The following is a 19,870-nucleotide window of genomic DNA, read 5'->3' on the forward strand; positions in this document are numbered from 1 at the left end:
AAGCACAGCAGTTAAATAGCTGTGTATGACTTGAGAAAAAGCCTCAGCAAATCAGGATATCTTCAGGGAGGAAAGGAGAACACATGAAGTTTTTAAATCCTAAATTAGCTCTTACATTCCTTAAAGTGCTGAACATTATAAATATGGGAATTGTCAAACATATTTTTTTTAAAAAAAGGGCTACACCTCTTTCAGTAAGCTTATACCTCAGTAGTTTCACTTTTTCAGAAAGATGGGGTTTAACAGTGTGAGTAGAAGAAAACTTCTCTTAAAATGAGGAAGTAGTCCCATTTGTGAAAGTGAACCTGGATGGCTTCCAGGTATTTCCTGGTCCATTGGGGAACTTTGTAACTTCTTAGATTTGTAGATTTTGACACCTAATTTACCTAATAAAGTTAAACTAAACTCTGCAGTATAGTTTTGTCAGATTAGGGAAAACCTATCTTATGTCAGTACTTTGGAATGAAAAGTCTATGCCAATAAACTGAATCTCTCACCTGTAATGACTTTTAAAGTGTAATACATTGACAACAGATTGCACTTAACATGTACAAGCCTACCAATGTGGGAGGCTCAGATACTTTTCTTAATGCAAGTGTAAACGTTTTTCCTAAAACTGCTTTGAAAGCATTGACAGAAAAAAATGTTATTTTTCTAATTTACATGTGTTAAAGCAATTCCTGTGCTCTACATCGTTTATTTTGAAAGGATTTTGAATTCTGACTTTCAGAATTGCGTCAAATGAGATTTGGAGACTGTAGATGAGTAGGAGCTGTGTTTGAATAACCATTTTGGGTATAATTGCACTGTAGTCTATAAAGTAAACTTAAAGACTTAATCTTACAAGTGTCCTTGATAACATTTTGATGAAATTCTTTAATAAGAATGAGGAAGTTAGGAGTGCTTTTCAGACTGACATGTAATTTTGAGTATTGGAGGCCTTCCAAGATTTAAGATTTTCAAGTCCATCTCAGAATATACATGAAAATGTGTATGAAGATAGTATGTTGTCTTCAGTTAGGTATTTGGGGTTTTTTTAACTAAAAGTGCATTAATACCATTGAGATTGAAGGACAGTATAGACATTTGAATCACTTTCTTGAGTGTTAAAAACTGTCTGAAGAAGCAATCATGTACTGTATGTGTAATTCAAATAATAATTTGGTTTACTTCTGCAGTCATAGTGGCTGGAAGAAATTTCTGAAGGTAACTCAAATGCTGCTTAGTCAAAATGGGTGAGCTTAGATAAGGTTGCTTAGGGACTTGCCCTTTGAGTTTTGGGTATCTCTAGGGACAGAGACTGTACTGGTTCTCTGGGTGAGGTGTTGCAATGTTTGTCTAAGCCCATGGTCAGAAACTTTTCCTAATTTATAATTGTTGCAACTGATGTATACAGTGCTGCTTGTCTTTCACTATACATCTCCATAGTAAGTTACTGTGCAAAGCAAAATTGTTTGCCTTTTTAACAACTTAAAAGTAATTACTTGAAGCTTGAAGATTAATACAAATGAAACCTGTTATTATAAATAAAAGATCAGTGATTTCTAAAACTTCAGGTTATATATTCTTTGCTTAGTACTAGTTTGAAGAAGTCAGGTACCCTTTGGGGATTACGACTTGAACTGTGTTAGGGAATATTCATAATGCAGTGGCACCTCAGGACCATCAAAAGCCCCCTTCTTGCTATCTTTGTACTGTCAAAACTTCTTGCAGAAACTTGCTACCTAGGAAACCTCATAGCTCAAGTAGATAAGAGAAACTAATTGAAGCAAAAATAGAGTAACAGAACAAGTTATTGGCAAATACAGTGATGAAACTGGAGACATTATGATTTAATAGATAGGATTCTCTTGCCTACCAGTACAGTCTTCAACCTGCAGTTCTGCTGTGAAATTTAGGTTTTGGTTGGTTTCAATTTTGGCAGTCAGAAAAGAATAGGAAAAGGGTTTTAGCTGGATTATTTAGCAAATCCATGCATTTTTTACAGACAACCCTGTACACTATTCACTTTCAGGTTCTGGAAGTGGGATGTAAAGGAATTTAAAGTGTTTGTTGAGAAATGAAAGCAGGGTTTTTGAGCATGTGGCAATTACTTTTTTAATCCTTGAGTAAAAAAGCTTCTGAAATGTAAAATACTTCAAGTATTTTCTTAGCTTGACAGAAGGCATTAAAACCTTCAATAGGTAACTTTTAGAGAGAATTGTAAGACACTGGAATTGGGAGGGGGAGATGTAACAGTTAGGATGGTACCTTATTCTGTCAATTTTCATGGAGCAAGCTCTGTCATGTTCCTTTTCTCTCCGCACTGCTGTTGAATCTGGGCTTAATGTCCTTGGAGTATCTCATTATAACAAATGATCTTGGGGTAGGAGGAGGAATCACTTTAAAAACTTGGACTTTATAGTAGAAGACTACTTTGCAAATCTGAATCGAGTGCTTTTTAGCTTACAGTGGATACCATTTGTAAAGACTACTGAGAAAGAGAGGCCTCGATGCTGCAACTGAGGATCACGTGTTGATGTCCCTGTAACAGGACGTCTTGTCAGTGGGAGATGACACTGTTGGTTTCTTTCTTCGTGAAGTCTTAACCAGCCATTTCTTACACCATTTGCTTCTCAAATAAAAGTTAATGCTTTTGCTTTTCATTGAATGTAAAATTTTAGTACTTTTTCAGTGAATGACTTTTGCAAGGAAATAATATTTTTATGCTGCTTATCTGTTGTCTATCTGATCCATAAGCCAAGTATGCAGTTGCTTGGCTGCTATTGTATATATTTATATATAATTACAAATAGTTATATATATATATATATACACACATGATATAATAGATACATAAATAGCTGTATATAAATATATATATAATAAAAGGTTTCCAATTTTTTATACTCAGGAGTAATAAAAGTAGCTGCAGAATAACATGGGGGAGATTTATCTTCTCTAATTTTTTTTATGGCTAGTCTTGTGTGTTACCCAAGTAACATCCATTGCTTTCATATTCCTTTTTGCTATCTGTGCCTAATATAATGATCTTTGTGAGTCCTGTTTTGAGTTTGGGTTTTTTAATTTTCTTAATATGATGTGGTGTGTAAAGTGATTGTAAGATAGATACTTTTATGCTATTTAGATATTCTTCTGCTGAAAGGCCCTACACTGAAGTGTCCACCACCTTTCAAAGTGGTTATTTTTGTGAAAATTAATCTCATTATTCAAATCAAGTTGTCAGATAAAAAGAATGCAGCTAAATTGCCACACGTTCTGTAAGATTTACTTTTTGCACCACTGTTAAGTTCTAGTAGTGTTTCATACTCTTAAATACTTGTGTATTAAAAATAATTGAGGAAAACACATATTCTCCAGATGCAATGCAGCTTTAGGCATTACAATTAAGGAAATGTCTATTCAGTCAAAGCCATAGGTATGGAATGTGCCCCTCCTTTCCTGTGCTACAGAAACACATTTCTACAGGGTTTTTTTCCTTAGCTCTTCTAGAAGCAGAATTAAATTGGATACTACAGTGAATTTTCAGTTGAACTTGGTAGGAAGGCGATTGCAACACTACTTTTGTATTCATTCCTTCTCTGCCAGGGTCACTGCCATTGTTCCATGTTTGTGTGAGATGATGCATGTTTTGGGATGCTGTTGGAAGTTATACCCATCAGTATGGTGAAGTGTTGAAGTTTCATGAGATGCTGCAAAGGCTGTTTGCTGCTGACATGCAGTAATCCCTTTCTGACATTTTTGTTCTCAGAGCTTGTCCAGCTGTTTGAAGGCTTTTTCAGCAGCAGGAATCAATAATTATTTAAAGCTCATTTTCAGCTAAATTGGTTACTGTCTTCTTGCCACCTTCTAAAGCTGTTCTTCAGCTAGATCAATTTGCTTGTCTGAGTACTCACAGAAATAGATGAGCACTGATGATACATAGGAGTTTGTAAAAATAGTGGTGTAACATCCTGGGAAGTATCTAACCTAAAGATTTACTAAGCAATTGGAGCCAGTGCTACCAAATATCTAGCTATCCAAAGGGGAAACCAGTTACATTTTCTTTAAACACTGAAGGGTTTACAAAGTCAAAAACTACATTGATGTTTGGATAGAGCATCCAGCCTTGTATCTTGCAAGTATTTGAACCTTGTACTGTACTCCTTGATGTGTTATATATGTCAATGCAAAATTCTTTTTGAGTGGTAAATGTCAGAGCAGTTTCGCTTTATAAGGAACAAAACGGCTGCATATTGAAAAATAATGGTACAGCTCGAACTGAACTCACAAGTTTGAATCAGACTCGGAACTAAATAAAACTAGGCAAGTGTTATGTCCAGTATCGCTCCAGTACAAGTAGTATCCCTTATTTTGAGTGTGACTTACAGATCTTGCAAGAAGTCAAACTTGCCTCATTTAAATCATCTGTGTTAATTTTTATGTGACTATAAGCTAATTGTGAGAAACCCTGTAGCTACCTCTCAGTAGAGTTAAGTGGGTCGAGATAAACCCATTTGTTTAGTTGCTGGCAGACAGCTTTTCAACAAGAACTACACAGGAGGCATGACTGAGAACAGAGCTCTCTAGACTCTGCTGTTCCTGGAGCTCCCTTGTGGATATGATATCTCATCATCTTTTTTTTTTGCCAAACACAATTTTCTGTGAGTGGGAGATTTATTGTGTGTTGTAAGATTGCAAGGGTAGTCTCAAGAATCCAGAACGTAAATTCATGATGTACAATGTTTTGAGCCTGCTGTAACAGTGATAAAACTAACTTTGGGAAGCTCTTTTTATTCCCTTGTGATTAGCAACAAGGTTGTCTTTGAGTGGAAATTATTGTGGGAATCTTTTGCATGCCTTCCCTCTTCCTCCTTCCCTCCCCTCCCAAATTTTCATGCAATTTCTTAGGTAAAAACGACTTTTGGTATCTGTTTCACTATTTCATTTTTATTGCTGTGGAGCATTGAACTTTAATCTGTTATGAGTGTAGAGGAAGGGGTGGGTCTCCCTACTGCAAAGAGTGCACAGCTGAATTTCTGAATTTGAAATAAGGGATGTGTAGGAAAGAGTACGGGTTGAGTATGTGGTTTCACAGCATCCTGCTTATCAGCATGTTTTTTCTGTGCAGCATGGATGTTGATTGAAGGAGTGAGCTGTCAGAGTGCCTAGCAAATACAACTGTGAAATAACTGTGTTTCAGTCGAGTTAAAAGGGGGGAAAGAAGAATGAAAGAGGGCGAGTTTTAATGGCTCTGTTGCTGTTAGAAGCACCGCAGCAGCGCCTGGGGAGCGAGCTGCCTTGGGGGAGTGACAGTGGCACTGCGGAGCCCTGCAGTACTCCTTGACCATATATAGGCACATACAGCACACAAGGTCGGGCTTCTCCAACCAGTGTCACTTCTCATGTGCCAGCAACAGGAAGAGTGATCTCGGGGCATTTGAAGCCACTATATATAACTTCTTAAAAATAACATAAACTTCAGAATGTATTAGGCTGAAAAAAGATAGAGAAGTAAGATTTCTCTATGTGTCTGATAAGTATCATGCATTGAGAAAAATTAAATTGTGAAATAAAGGCAGAAGTATGGAAAAAAGATAGATTTAGCATAACTGCCACCATTCTGTACATTACTACATTGCTCTTTGCTTGTGTAGTCCAAAAACTGCAAATATTGTTGTAACTGAGTGCAGGCATTTGTTGATAGACCATTTTAATCTCTAGCAGAATAAAGAATTAGGCATAATGCCTAATAATTGTGTTCATCACCTACAGCAATCCTGTCCTTTTCTCTTTTGCTAGGCTTCTCTGTATGAATTTCTACCTTAATTGAAATAGTGTACTTTATAAAATCAATAAGCTTCTAGGTTTGATAAACTTTTCACTGATGTGATGGGTAGCATTTGGCTTCACTTGAATTGTGAAAGTAAATCTTGCTAGCTCTTACCTACTGAGAGCAGATTTCAATTTAAGCAAGACTGAGAGTGGTGTAAATGTGAAAACTGGATAAAGAGAGTGGCTGCAGTGGGGAATGCTTCACTTCTCAGTGTTTCAGAAGTAGTTTTTATACTTTTTTTTAAACTTGCTTTCACCTTCTGTATGATTTATCCAGACTAATACTCAAACCTGCACAAAGACATGATTCCCAAAAACATACATAGATTGGGGTTTTTTGTGTGCAAGAAATTTAATACAGAAAATGCGTGGTTCCTTACATAGGTTTGTGGTAAAGTTGGTTTTTTGTAAACCACTGGTGATCAGATGTTCTGGATTAGTGAAATCTGCAGTTTATAGTTTCTTGCCACTCTGAAGACTTGAAGCTGAAAACTGTCTGTAAATGAAATCTACATCAATAAAACACTGTCTTAAACTTTAGGTAGTGTTTTGAGAGTAACTACAGTAGTAAATGCGAGAATTATGTCTTTGAGTTTTGTAAAGAAGACTCAACTAACAGTTTCTTGTTACTGGCTGATACATGTGTAAGTTTCTTGTGTGTTAAGGTGAAGTTCTCTTGAATGGAGAAAAGTGTTGTCATTTGGATTCTTAATATATTGTGATGTTTCTGTTTTGGCTTGCTCAAATCAATTTTTAGAAGTCTCAGTTGAATAATCAGTATTGATTGCAACTGTAATGCACCTGGTTGGTTTTCTTAAAACTGTTTTCAGCAGATACAACTTCCTATCTCAGTTTGACTAAAGAACACTTTAGCTTTTTGCCTGTCACTTTGTTTTAGAAGCTATGTGCATTTTTAATTTATCTTTTTTTAGTTACCCATGAACATCATGTTTTATATGGACTATCTCTTTGTTTATTGTGCTTCCCCAAGTGATAGCTGAGCCAGAGGCTGAATGAAAGTGGGAGATTTTAATCTCATAGAGGCCCACAGAAGTGCCTTCATTTATCTTTCAGTATCAGTCTGGGTTTGAAAAATAGAAACCTCCTTTAGAGAATTTATTTCTGGAAATAATCAGTGGCAATAAATTTGTAAGTGCTTTTCAGTTCTAATCTGTTGAGGGGGACTACTGGATTTAATTCTTTTGTATAGGCTTCCTGTATGTATGAATTGGGGAAAATAATGGCTTTATCAGATACTCATCACAGAGAAGTTAATTCAGTTTAACTGGTGAAGGAATGTGGATTAATTTTAAATCAGCTGCACAAAGGCAGGCTAGCAAAATATGGAGTGTGTCTTAGCTGACACACTCTCAAGCTCTGAAAACACGTTAGATTTTTTGCTTTTGTAAACATGAATATATTTTGTACTTGATGAGGTATTAATTGCAAATTTGCATGATTGTGTTTTATCTGTTCTATAAAAAGTGTAATTTATGATAGTTTTTTCAGTGTGAAAATTCATCAGTGAGAAATTGAATTTACTTGTAAAATGTTTGTGAAAAGTAATGTCTCGGCTGGTCTGTCCTGAGGACATCTGTTGCTACTGAATGCTTTTGAGTGAATATTCCTTATAATGTAGCTAGTCTGACTAATAAGAGTAGTTTTTACTGATAGTGAAAAAAGTAATCAAAACCAGATTTATATTAGGAAAACAGCTGAAAATGAGGTAGTGGTCCAGTTTTAGTATAGACTTAATGTCTCACCTTACAGATATTACCAGTTTAAAGCATGTGGTCATTCTGGGTGGAGGCCCCCATGTTTTGCTTAATTTTGCTTCTACGGCTGCTGCCTGCCCAAAACTGAAGGACCTGTTATTTCACAACTCCAGAGGTCTCTAAGTCTTGTTTCTCTGCTTGTCCAGAGCTAACCTGGCCTTGGCAGGTGTAAGCAGTCCTGTTCACCTGAAGTCAGGGAATCAAGAAATTATGTTTATTTATTTTGAGCTGGGAGTCAACCCAGTGATAGCCATGCTGAAATCACACAACTAAACACTTCTTTTCAGGGCTGATCCCTCACCCTATTAATTGGTGTAATGGTTTAACCCCACATGGCCACCAAGCCCTATCAGCCACTCAGTCACTGCCCCACCAGTGGGATTGGGGAGAGAATCAGAAGGGTAAAAGTGGGAAAACCCATGGGATAAAAACAGTTTAATAAGGAAAGCGAAAGGTGTGCACGCAAGCAAAGCGAAACAGGGAATTAATTCACTGTTTCCCATGGGCAGGCAGCTGTTCAACCATCCCCAGGAGAGCAGAGCCCCATGACATGTAATGGTGACTTGGGAAGTCAAATGCTATAACTCCAAAATCTCCACTCCTTCCTGCTCCTTCCCCCCGTTTATACACTGAGCATGATTTGATATGGTGTGGAATATCTCTTGCTTAGGGTCACCTCTCCTGGCTGTGTCTCCTCCCAACCTCCCATGCACCCCCAACTTCCTCGCCAGTGCATCAGTGTGAAAAGGCCTTGGCTGTGTAAGCCCTGATCAGCAACAACAAAAACAGCTATTAGCAACACTGTATTCAGCACAAATTCAAAACACAGTCTCCTACCATCAACTGTTAAGAGAATTAGTTCTGCCCCAGCCAAAACCAGCACAATTGGTCATTTGATAAAATTACCTTCTCCTTCACAAGCACTTTAATAATGCCATAGATTAGCTTTAATTCACATTCTTTTTATTACTTTGGCTTGAGCATTGAGATGAGGATGGTGCCTTGACTTCAGCAAGAAGTGCAGGTTGGCGATTCAGATAATGCTGGTAAGGCAGATAAGTTTACATTATTTTAATTCAAAGGAGACAATCCAAGCTGCTTTAATAAGTAGCCATAGAAGAAGGTGCTCTTGCCTCTCTGTGTCTCTTTTGAGAAGTGAACTCTGTAGCATTCATCTCAGTATAATGCAAATTCATGTTTACATGGAAAAAGGAGTTCTGATGGTAGGTATTTGAGGTAACAGACAAAGGCTGTCTGCAATCCAAAATGCAGCATTTAGGTTAGCAAGTTGGGAACTGACAATCTTTCCATTATCCAGCTCTGAATGGTCATGTACTGTTAGTGATGTGAAAGCTGCCTGGGCTGGTCACCTGGGATCTCATGAGGGTTGAACACTGTTAATGCGGCAGCTAAGAGTCCTCTCTTGGACACTTTAACTTAAACCACCTCTCCTGGAGACCCTTGCCTGCGAATTGGGCCCTGTCAAGAAGCAAGTGTCCAAACACTGGCTGTATTGCTACCCTCAGTTATAAAAGCTGTTTTCTTGTCAGTTTAAGAGCTCTAGCATGCTCAGTTCTTTCATGGTTTCAAATACACAGAAATGTGTAAATGTAATGCATTCTTTGGTTATTTTTAGGTATCTGTTAATGGAATATGTGCTTCTCAAACACCTTAATTTCAAACAGTCCTCCCAGATCCTGAATCTTCCAGCTCTTCATTCCATAGATACATGATAGAAGGTTTTGGAAAGGGCAATTTTGGTTCAGGTAGTATCCTGTATTTGAAGAGCAACATCATATTGAGGATGCATGAGAGCTTTAAGTGTCTGGTAAACTTGAATAACTGTAAAGGATAGGAACTTTTGCCAGGTTGTTAGGGAACCAATATTTAGTTAGTTGATTTTTTTATAATGGTGCAAGGGGGGAAAAGAATGAATGAAAGTGTGTCCGCTAAGTAACATTCTGCAAGTAAGGTGATAGTTGAGAAGTGTAAAAGTTGTTTCACGTTTAGAAAGTATTTTTGTGGGTTTTTTGCAAGCACATGTGTCTGTGGCTGTGTAGTGAGCCAGCTCAGGGACCTGGTCTGAAAAAAAAAAGGCAGTAACTTTCCTGATTTTGCTCACTTTGCTGTTGTACAGGTGCTTGTGCAAGCAGGAGAGAGAAAGCTAGGGTAGGTGTGCATACTTTCAGTGAAAATAGTGGCTTATGCTGTGTTTTCTCTGCAAGAAGTTGTGGCTGAAGACCATTAATTACTAATTAAGATCTCAAGGGTTTTTTTAGCTTCATCTGCTGGTACTGTGGTACTAAGAAGTCTTAAGCAGGTGCAGGTGAAATTACAAGCTTTAGTATCTATGCAGTGATATTCAGCTTAATCTGTCAGTGTGGACCTTTTGGAAAGTATAGAACCATATGCTATGTAGTAAAATTGGAAGAGAAGCTTTGAAGATCAAATGCATCTTCATCATGGTTTTTGGCTTGTGTATTTTTGATTGTGTATTGATTCCCAGGCCTCCACCGACTGAAAGTTGACACAGAATGTGAATATATTATTGATCTTATTTGTTATGTTCATCTTTTCCTGTTTGCCAGAAATAGGAAAACATGAATGACTCAATTTCACCATCTGCTTCCATCACATATAATCTCTATTCTGTTTGAAGAGGTGGAACTTTTTAGTCTGTGTTTTTAATAAAGACCAAGTAGTTGAAATAATGTGAACAAATATGTGAAACAGTGGGAGTTGAACAATTTCATGTCTGGCTGTTAAAACGACATAATGCATAAGTGCCTTGAATAGGAATGAATGCAAATATTTAAAACCGCATGATTGTTTTTCTATTTAAGGTGCGTATAGCAGCAAAATTCATAATTCACGCTCCTCCTGGGGAATTCAATGAGGTGTTCAATGGTGAGTATCTGTCTGGTCTGTCCTTTCATTTAAGGCATCTATATCCAAAATTGCATTGCTATTATTCTCCTGAATTTCATGTAGATTATATTGTAGCAGCTCCTGTGCTATAAGGCCTGGTTTTCTAGCTGGGCGTGATAAGCTTTGCAGTCACAAGACAGCTTGAAGTTTCAATGCAAAACAAGGGAAGTACTACTTTTCTTTGTGATGTGAGAATGAGCTTTGTCTCTGTTTTCAGTGAGTCATCAATTAACAGTTACAAGGATTTCTGTTTAGAAGACAGATACTCTTACTTTTCATCTTTGATAGACAATTATATTTTTCAACAAAAATTAAATTAGCTGAAATTAAAATGATCCTTTTATTTTTTATTTTTTTTAAGAAGGAATATCATTACAAATTCTTAACCTTGAACACACAAAAGACTACTGCCTAATGCCAGGTGTGGAAAGAATATTAATCTTCTCCAAACATTTCTAATCTTTAAATTCTGGGCACACTTCATTTTACTGAGTAATCTGAAATTACCAATTTTATTGGTAATTGAAAGGAAACTTAAAATAAGCTTCTTTCAACTAAGACTTTTTTTTTTAATTGCTTTTTTTCTGTCATCAATATGTTTGGGCATATATAGAGTATAAAAAGGCAGGCTTTATAGTTGTGGCTTACAAATGTTTCTGAAGCTATTTAAGTAAAAAAGTAAATTTAGTATATTAAACCTGTAGTCAGTGTCAGACTGGAGAGAGCTTAAGTTTATTAAAGAATCCAATGCTTTTACAAGTACCTTGTTCTTTAGTTAAACTGTGGCCAGCTGATTATTATTTAAAATTAGTAATTAATTTTTGAAGTGAGCAGCTTACTAACTCAGCTTTCTGAGGGTTATTAGAATTTCTTAGAGTAGTACTACTTATAAACTTTATTGTTCTGCTAATTCATAGTTGCAGCTACCTGCTCAATAACAGAGTACAATGTGTTTGAGAACACTTAACAAACGTTTGATCACAAATTCCTGACCAGTGTTCAATGAGATTCAGGCTGCCTTCTTAAAAAGAGAGAAAGCTTTTCATTCCTGTTTTGTAAATTGTGGGGTTGGTTGGTTTGGTTGCATGTGGGGTTTTTTGAGTATGTGAGGTGTTTTTTCCTTTCAGGTATTTTGTGTTTTGGTTTGGGTGGGGGAGTTTGGTTTATTTCAGGAGGGTTTGGTTGTTTGTTTTTTTAAAAAAAAATATATATTCCAGATTGTTTTTTCTTTACACTTGAATGATACCTTGGAAATATTTAGAATAAGTTTAATATGTTCTGGCAAGACTAATGATTGGTTGGTTAATGAACAGTGAATTAAATTACTGTTAAAACAGTGCCTAGTAAAGTCAAATAAGAAATTTGCTGCACAGTAAGTATTAAGTAATTTTGAGGAGAGATTGACTTTATATTCTTATTTCTTGTATCACGGTAGGAAAAATGCTATTGTGGTGTATAATCCTCTGCCTAGTAAGTGTCATTAAGGAATGAGTAAGGCTTAAAAACAAGTAAGCTCAATGCATACCATATCAGTGTCATCAGAATACAGTAAGAATAATATAGTGTGATGATACACATTTTAAAGGAAACTTGGTAGAATTCTGTGCTGTTCTCATTGAGAGCTTCTCTAAAAACCGGATTGACAGAGTCTTAGAGCCTGTAGAATACAGCTTGTATCTATTTGCCAGATTCTCTTGGAAGATATCAATTTCTGTATTATTATTTTCATTTTATTCAGTCAAAATTATAAAATATGAAGCAATAAATTTCCTACCTAGTAATCTCTGTGGGTATGGAGTTTGGTTTTTTGTTTTGTGCAGTCTGTTGACATTTGTTACGTGACTGAAATGAGTTTCTGAGTTAACTGTACTTACATGTTGTAAACACCTCCTTTCAGATGTTCGGTTGCTGCTTAATAATGACAATCTTCTCAGGGAAGGAGCAGCCCAGTAAGTACCAGATGTCACATACTCAGTTGCATAAAAACAAGATGTTTTTTTCAGTAGGACTTGCATAATCAGTAAGCGGTTCGTTTAAAGATGTGTGCTTGGCAAGTAAAACCCTATTGTGTGTTGGGCATCTTTGATCGAGATTAAATTCTTGGCAGAGGAGAGATCTGTATTGTATCATAGTGATTAGAGCAACTTTTATTTTCTGTTTCATGGTAGATGTTACTTGAACATCTGTAAGATGCTGCATCCTTAGACCTACTTCTGTATCAGAACATTATGCCTCATTATACTCTCATGCCAAAATTGGTTTCATCTGTAAGAGTGGAGATACGTGGCTTAGTAGGTCAGATCCCTGAGAATTTGAACTTTATCTGTTTCTTCCAGTTTCTATGGGTTACTGTAAAGCTTAGGTGTTTGTCTATATCAGGTTACTTCTGAATGTAAATTTTTGTGTAATGGTGGTTGGAATCTGTAATACAAGCACTGAGTGAACCAAAGTGATTCCAAGAATTTTGGTCTGCTAGGTGTAAAGCATTGATATAATTTTTTAATGCATCATTGCCCATATTGTTAGCTATTATTTAGATGCCTTAACTGCTACTAAGGAAAAAGATTGTGCTTGTTGCAGACTTTTGTTGTTTTTTTTTTCTCTTGTAGTGCATTTGCACAGTACAACTTGGACCAGTTTACTCCTGTAAAAATTGACGGTTACGATGAACAGGTATGAATACAATGAAATACTTGCAATCTTTCTTAAACTGTTAAAGATGTTCCGGTATTGGAACAGTCCTTGGCAAGAAAATCAAAAGAAATGCATCTTCCCTATCAAAACATAGAGAATATGCCCCTTCAGTAGTACCAGCACCAGTCTGATAAGTTAATCACTCAGGCGTATCTAAAGAGCTTGAAATTTTAGTCTGTGAAGTTGGCAGAATTCAGTGTTTTGTAACTGTAAAAAAAAATTGCTCCATCTTTAGTAGTAGAAGACATTAATTTCTGTCTTGCATCAGTTGTTGCAGTATGAGGGTAAGATTGATGATGCATTTTTCTGAGGCAGTGTATCATACTCGCCTTCTCTCTTGCATCTTTTGTGTAAAATGTAAGTCTTTGGATGTGATTAAGCTCCCATGAAATGCAGAATGTAATTAGATTTGGTATGTCTTTTTTTTTTTTACTGAATAGCAAATGTTATTAACTAATTTTATGATTTAATAAATTTTATATAATGTATACAAATGAAATAAATTTTAACTTAAATTTTATAATACAGGTTTTGATAACAGAACATGGTGATTTGGGAAATGGAAAATTTCTGGATCCCAAGAACAAGATTTCTTTTAAATTTGATCATTTAAGAAAGGAGGCTACTGATCCTAGACCCCATGAAGTTGAAAATGCCATAGAGTCCTGGAGAAATTCAGTTGAAACAGCAATGAAAGCATATGTGAAGGAACACTATCCAAATGGTGTCTGCACAGTAAGTGCTAAATTACATAACCACCATACCGCTATAGATAGATATAAATTTTAAAAGGGAGCTATTTGTAAACCAGAAAGACAGGCAGTTTAGACTGTAAAGAATTTATTCCTATTGGGGGTTCATGAGAAATGCAGGAGCACTTCAGAAATTTAATGTTTTAGTTATTGGATTATTAGTGGGTGGTTACCACAGGTTGTACTGAAGATTTGCCTCTGTATTTAAGCATTTTTATTTGAATTTCTTAATGCATTTAGACATTTTGTGAACTACTGCAGGTTGAGCCTGGCTATCTGGCTTGTTGCTTAGAAGGGAAGAAAAATTGTGTACCTCTACCTTGGCTTGGTTTACTGACAAAATTGTCTTAGTAAAGCAAACTGGTTTTGCTCCATCATATCTCCTATATATCTGAGTGCTGTATTCTTATCACCAGAATTGGTGGTTCTGATAGCTTCTTAAAATAAAACCTCTTACTCTGGACTAGAATAGTATTTGCTTGCTGTTAAAAGCCCTATGACTATTTAAATCTCAGCAAACTGATCTGTTTATAGCTGTTCTGTGCTTTATGTTGATGTGACAGAAAAATTAATTAGGGGGAAAAAAGGTAAATCAACTGCTGAGTTAGCAAGTTGAATTGGATTCCCAGATGAGTTCTAGTTCCTGTAAAGAAAACCAGATTGGATGTTTGCTGTAGTAATTTTTAGTAGTATTTGATTTGGAGGGAATGAAGCAGAACAGAGGACCAAACCCACCCTTTTTGCTCTTCTGTACAGGCTTAAATTGTCATATATCTGGTAGAATAACTGGTGTTTGAAATCCAGCTGGTAATAAATATATATTGTTTCAGTAGTCACTGTTATGGGCATAGAATTCCTGTAGTGGTGGAAAAAGGAGTTCACAATATATAAAATTTAGTTAAGATGATTGACCTTTAGGCTTTTTAATCTTAGATTTTTTTTCTGCATTGTAATAAATACTTTGTTACATGTACAGAATATTATGTATAACCATAAGGTCATAAAATGAAATGTTACAGTTTATGTAAATGATAGTACAACCAGATAGCAATGCCTTTTGAGCAAGGTCTACTCAAACTTTGACTTTGGTTTTTTTTGTTTTTTTTTTTTTCCTTATTAAGGTGTATGGTAAAACAATTGATGGACAGCAAACCATTATTGCATGCATAGAGAGCCATCAGTTTCAAGCAAAAAATTTTTGGTAAGTTTCTGTATGGATCCACACACAGTAAGGTATAGCAAACTGAGTAAGTGCCATTACACTGATAATCCTTAGTTCAGAGAAGAAGGTGGATGCATATCTCGTATGGGACTCTTCTTCTCCCTCCAACCCACTCACAGGTTTTTCTGCAAAAACTGTAGAAATCTCTTTGTGATAAGTAAAATGGCAGACTCTGTATCTGCATCTCCTTTGCAGAACTTTGCAAAATTCCGTATCACACATATGACATATGTGATTAATTTTCCTGTTTATCACACTGACAACCAATACTTATGGCTGTCTTCCCTAACACAGTTGCTTTGGCTTGTTTTGCTCACTTTGTGACTGACAGGATAAAAACTGCTCCTTCTAGCTGAATTTCTCAGAAAGAAGGTGACCAAAAATCACTTTACGGTGGGACTTAAGTGATCAGTTTTGGGGTTACACAGATAAAGGTGATTTTGGATGAAATAAACTCTTACAAACTGCAGCTTTCTTTTTTTTTTTTTTTTATCCTGAACTTGGTTGAATGAGGTTTTCCACAGTCTGAAGTGAACTTTGGATAGTTCCATACAGGAAAATGGCCAGAGTTGGCATAAAATACCACAGTATCCAGGAATGGGTTAAGGAGGTTATATCCTAAAGATAACTTATATATGCAGTTTTCAGAAGAAAGGTATTTCATTATTTGGTTTGCTATTTTGTATCTGCTTGCAGTTTATATTAGTAATCCCACAGGTAATGAATGGAAGTACAGAAATCTTCAGGTTTTGATTCTGAAGGTAGATATTATAGTAAAATATTTTTCTTATTGACTTAAACTTGACTAGTTAAGTATGTATGTTTTACATCAATATTAGAAGTAACTTGAAATAGTACTAGTTTTCTTTTTAATTTGGAAATATGAATGAATTTTGTTATTCCAAATAATTAATTTTATAGTCTTTAAAGAAGAGTAACAGATATGCAGCAACCTTTTATAGATGGAGAAAATCTTTCTTGAAAGTTTTCTTTATTAATGTTATGGTTGGGTATCTATGGGTAAATATTGACCATGTTTATAAGAGTTTTTCAGGGGTAGTCAGACTAATTCTTTTTCTTAGCAAGCTGTAATAAATGCATATAATTTGGGAGATTGAGAGATGGAGGAATGGATTCCAAGTTAACCAGATTCCTCAGTTATCCAGCTGTATGGCTGGATATCCAGCCTAAGCCACGGCCAGTACTTATTCTCAAGGTGTTCCAGCTTTTTAGGCATTTGGAAGTCTGTTAGCCTACTGTGAGAGTAAGTTTGTTGGGTGATAGAAAGCCAATATATACCAAAGAAAAATATTTTGTGGTTATTTGAAATACTGTCAACATGGTAGGATAGATAGCTTATTAAAGAAAGAGGAGGAAAGATAATCTCTTGCAAAACATACTAAGTCAGCTGAGCTAAATGAAGAAATGGTGTTGTTTTTATCTTAGAGCATTTCCTACAGAAAAATCCTTCTGAACTTGAATTTTTTTTTAATAGCAACTTAAGGACAAAAAAGATATCCCAGAGTGGAAACACTGTGGTCAGCTTAACTTCAAGGGACCACAGAGTGGCTGAGAAGCAAACAAATCTCTTAGCTAGCCATTGAATCCCTGGCATTCAAAAACTGGAATTGTACCTAAGGTATAATCCAGCGCGTAAGCTTTCCCGTAATCAGTGGGTCAGTCTATAAGGCTACTACTAGTATTAGTGTCACTAAGTTGGGCAACCCTTTCAGTTTTCTTAGCAATTCCAACAAGCTTCTGAATTGTCTCAGTCTATATTTTTAGTGATAATTAGAATATTGTCTGAAATAATAACCAATGGCTTTATAGTTGAGTTACCATTGTTACTAAGATGTGTCATTATATAGATTCATTAGTAGCTTTTAATTTTAATATTTTACATCTTTCTCTCCCCTTGTTGAAGGCACTGGAATCTACACCTAACATTAGCAAGATTGGACCACATAGTATCAACTTTCTTTACTTCTTTAAGTGCAAACACATGACAAATCATGGACCGCTGCAGTGCATTCTAAATTCAGCTCTATAGTACTAACCTTCTAATCCACTAACCTCATAGCTAAATTAGAAAATGTTTAGTTTACAGGAAAGAAATCAGGTGTAACTACACCATACTTTCCCCAGGCTATTTTCCAGGTCTTTGAAACACCCTTTAGGCATTTTGGCAATGATTCTGAACTTGTGGAAGTAAACTGGAAGGAAATAATCATCCTGAAAGGGAAATCCTAGAAGAGCTGAAGGCCTAGTTACAGTTAAACCAGCAGAAAGTCTTGCTAATTTAATGTTCCTTCTATTCAGTTTTTGATAGTCTGAGGTGAAGTGTGACTTTGGCTGATCTAGCAAATCATCCAGGTCCTAGAAATAAAATATTGACTGTGTGTCCCTAATACTACAAGAGAGAACATTGGAGGCTTTAATATTTTCTGAAGTTAAGTCCTCCTGTTAAAAGGTCCTTAATAATAAATTTCCTTGGACCACATGGAAAACTGAGGTTAAATATTACGGGAAACTGATCTGTTCTTGACTGATAATGAGGCTGAATCCTTAGGGGAATGTGTAGTTGTACTGCAAATTTCATTCTCTGGTTTCCTTTAACAACTTTGTATGTTGGGATTTTTTTTTTTTTCATAACCAGTGGGGTGACATCCAATTTCTGTTTTACTGGTTTTTTTAAGGAATGGCCGTTGGAGGTCAGAATGGAAGTTTACAATCACCCCTTCAACCACTCAAGTGGCTGGCATCTTGAAAATTCAGGTATGCTTATCTCAAACTGTATCCTGAGCCATAAAGTCTCCAGTCATTATCAAGGGAGACTCAGACCAGTGTATCAAATATGTTAAGGGAGAATGGGGACCCAATAAGACAGCAATGCTCATTCACTTAAGTGTTAGTGACTTAATCTGCATATTTATCTAGTCCTTAAAAACATAAAATATGTGTTTAATGTAATGATTCAGAGGACTTCAGAAGGTGTATTCACCTCAGCTAGGCATATACCTCTTTGGTTTCCTGTTGAATTCAGAGTGAGACAAGCCTTTCCTGAGAGTAGCCTGTTCTGAAGTAGAATTTATTTTTCCATTTTAACCGATAATGAGGTTTTTTTAATGTTACCATATTGTACAGAAAGGTGGGAACCTTTGGTTTCACCAATTCTGCCATCAGAAATATTTGAATCTGTGTCTTTTCATTCAGAATTTGGGTTTCCTGTTGGCTTTAGGGCATTCGGAAAGGACGAATTCCAAGCAGGCAGAAGTCTTGAGATCAAAGGAAGTCTGTCATGTGGTAGGCAGAGCAACTCATCTTCCTGGATTGGTTCCCTGGAATGTATACACATACACTGCAGCAGTTTATTGAAACAGTTCTGGGATCAGGGACTAGAAACTTAATGCAGTCTGATTTTCTGTGTAGTACCCTTTTTTTGGTTGATTTTTTTTTTTTACAAGACAGAGTCCAGTTTCTTTTTCTTGCTGTTTTTATGCCCTCATGAGTTTTGCTTGTCCTTACTGCTCAGTGATGACTGCAGAAGGAAGATGCAAAGACATGTTTTTCTAGCCTGAGGCTAGGATGTTATTTTAGTATGAGGTAGCTGTGTTCAAGCAAGGGGACACTGAATCTGCTTTCCCATGCTGGTGTCAACATTTGGAATGATAGTCAAAACGTGAACAGCCATTATTATGTTGTCAGATCACAACAGTCATGGTAAATAGCACCTTAAGTAATTTCTAAGCTTCTCAAGACACTGTCATTTAAATCCAACTTGCAGCAAAGCAGGCATTTTCTCCACAGCATGCACTTTTGGTAAAATGTCTTAAGAGTTTTCTAGAACAAGGAAACAGGTGTCCACCTAATTCTTGGAAATTAGGGCAGCAGCCAAAAAAATAGTCTGAATGAGGAATTCATTCAGATTCTAATCAGTTTTTTCCATTTGGACACCTGATGATTTTGTCTTTTAGTACTATTTCACATAATTAATCAAGACATTATTTATGTTCATTAAAGTCTGTGTTCTGGAGACATGAAAATTTCTACTTTTTTGCTTGTGTTGAAACTACTTGTTTCACCAAGGAATTTTGAACATTTTAAATTTTTGGAAATCGTGTACAATTTCTTCAATATATGTGGGAGTGCTCCCTTCTCACCTCACAAAACAAAAAAGCGCTTTAATTTTTTTTTTTAAGGAGCAAAATATTTTTCTAGAAAATGAAGTCTTTACAGCATTAGTATAATTTTAGAGTACTGAAATTTCAGTGTTGTTTACAAAATCTTTGACAGTAATACACTATTGCTCTGTTTCTGATAAGTCCTTTTATTAATAAGTTGGGGAAAATTGCAGCATCACCTGCTTTTTTCAGGTGTCTTCAGTATTTTTAAGATAATTTGCACAATCTCTTCCTTTTTCCTTAAATTCTATTTATTCTGGTGTAGGAGAAGTTCAATTGTCACAGTCTCTTCTGTTTAATTTTCTTTAATTATATGTACGGGGAAAAGCAACAGCAGAACCTTTTACTAAAACTAAGTCCCTGTGGCATTTAACATGCTCCAACTGTGCATGGAAAACAATAAGTGTACTGGTTGCTAATTTTATCTCTTAGATAATTTGTTATTCTCATCCCTCCTTAGTTAACCTTTCCAAGAGGTTCTGTTCATAAACATCCTCCTTCTTG

General features: G+C 35.9%; 1 protein-coding gene across 1 annotated transcript in view; it reads left to right on the forward strand.

The window, feature by feature from the left end:
- The window catches only part of CAPZA2 (capping actin protein of muscle Z-line subunit alpha 2), a 32,019-nt gene that overhangs the window by 3,483 nt on the left and 8,666 nt on the right, over nt 1-19,870 (forward strand). The window contains exons 2-7 of the mRNA XM_033058309.1: nt 10,433-10,496; nt 12,415-12,466; nt 13,127-13,190; nt 13,740-13,946; nt 15,085-15,164; nt 17,882-17,960. Of these exons, the coding sequence (XP_032914200.1) occupies nt 10,433-10,496; nt 12,415-12,466; nt 13,127-13,190; nt 13,740-13,946; nt 15,085-15,164; nt 17,882-17,960 (546 nt within the window). The remainder of the gene's footprint in view (nt 1-10,432; nt 10,497-12,414; nt 12,467-13,126; nt 13,191-13,739; nt 13,947-15,084; nt 15,165-17,881; nt 17,961-19,870) is intronic.

The sequence above is a fragment of the Catharus ustulatus genome, chromosome 4 (genome assembly GCF_009819885.2).
Source record: "Catharus ustulatus isolate bCatUst1 chromosome 4, bCatUst1.pri.v2, whole genome shotgun sequence".
In the NCBI taxonomy this organism is placed as follows: Eukaryota; Metazoa; Chordata; class Aves; order Passeriformes; family Turdidae; genus Catharus; species Catharus ustulatus.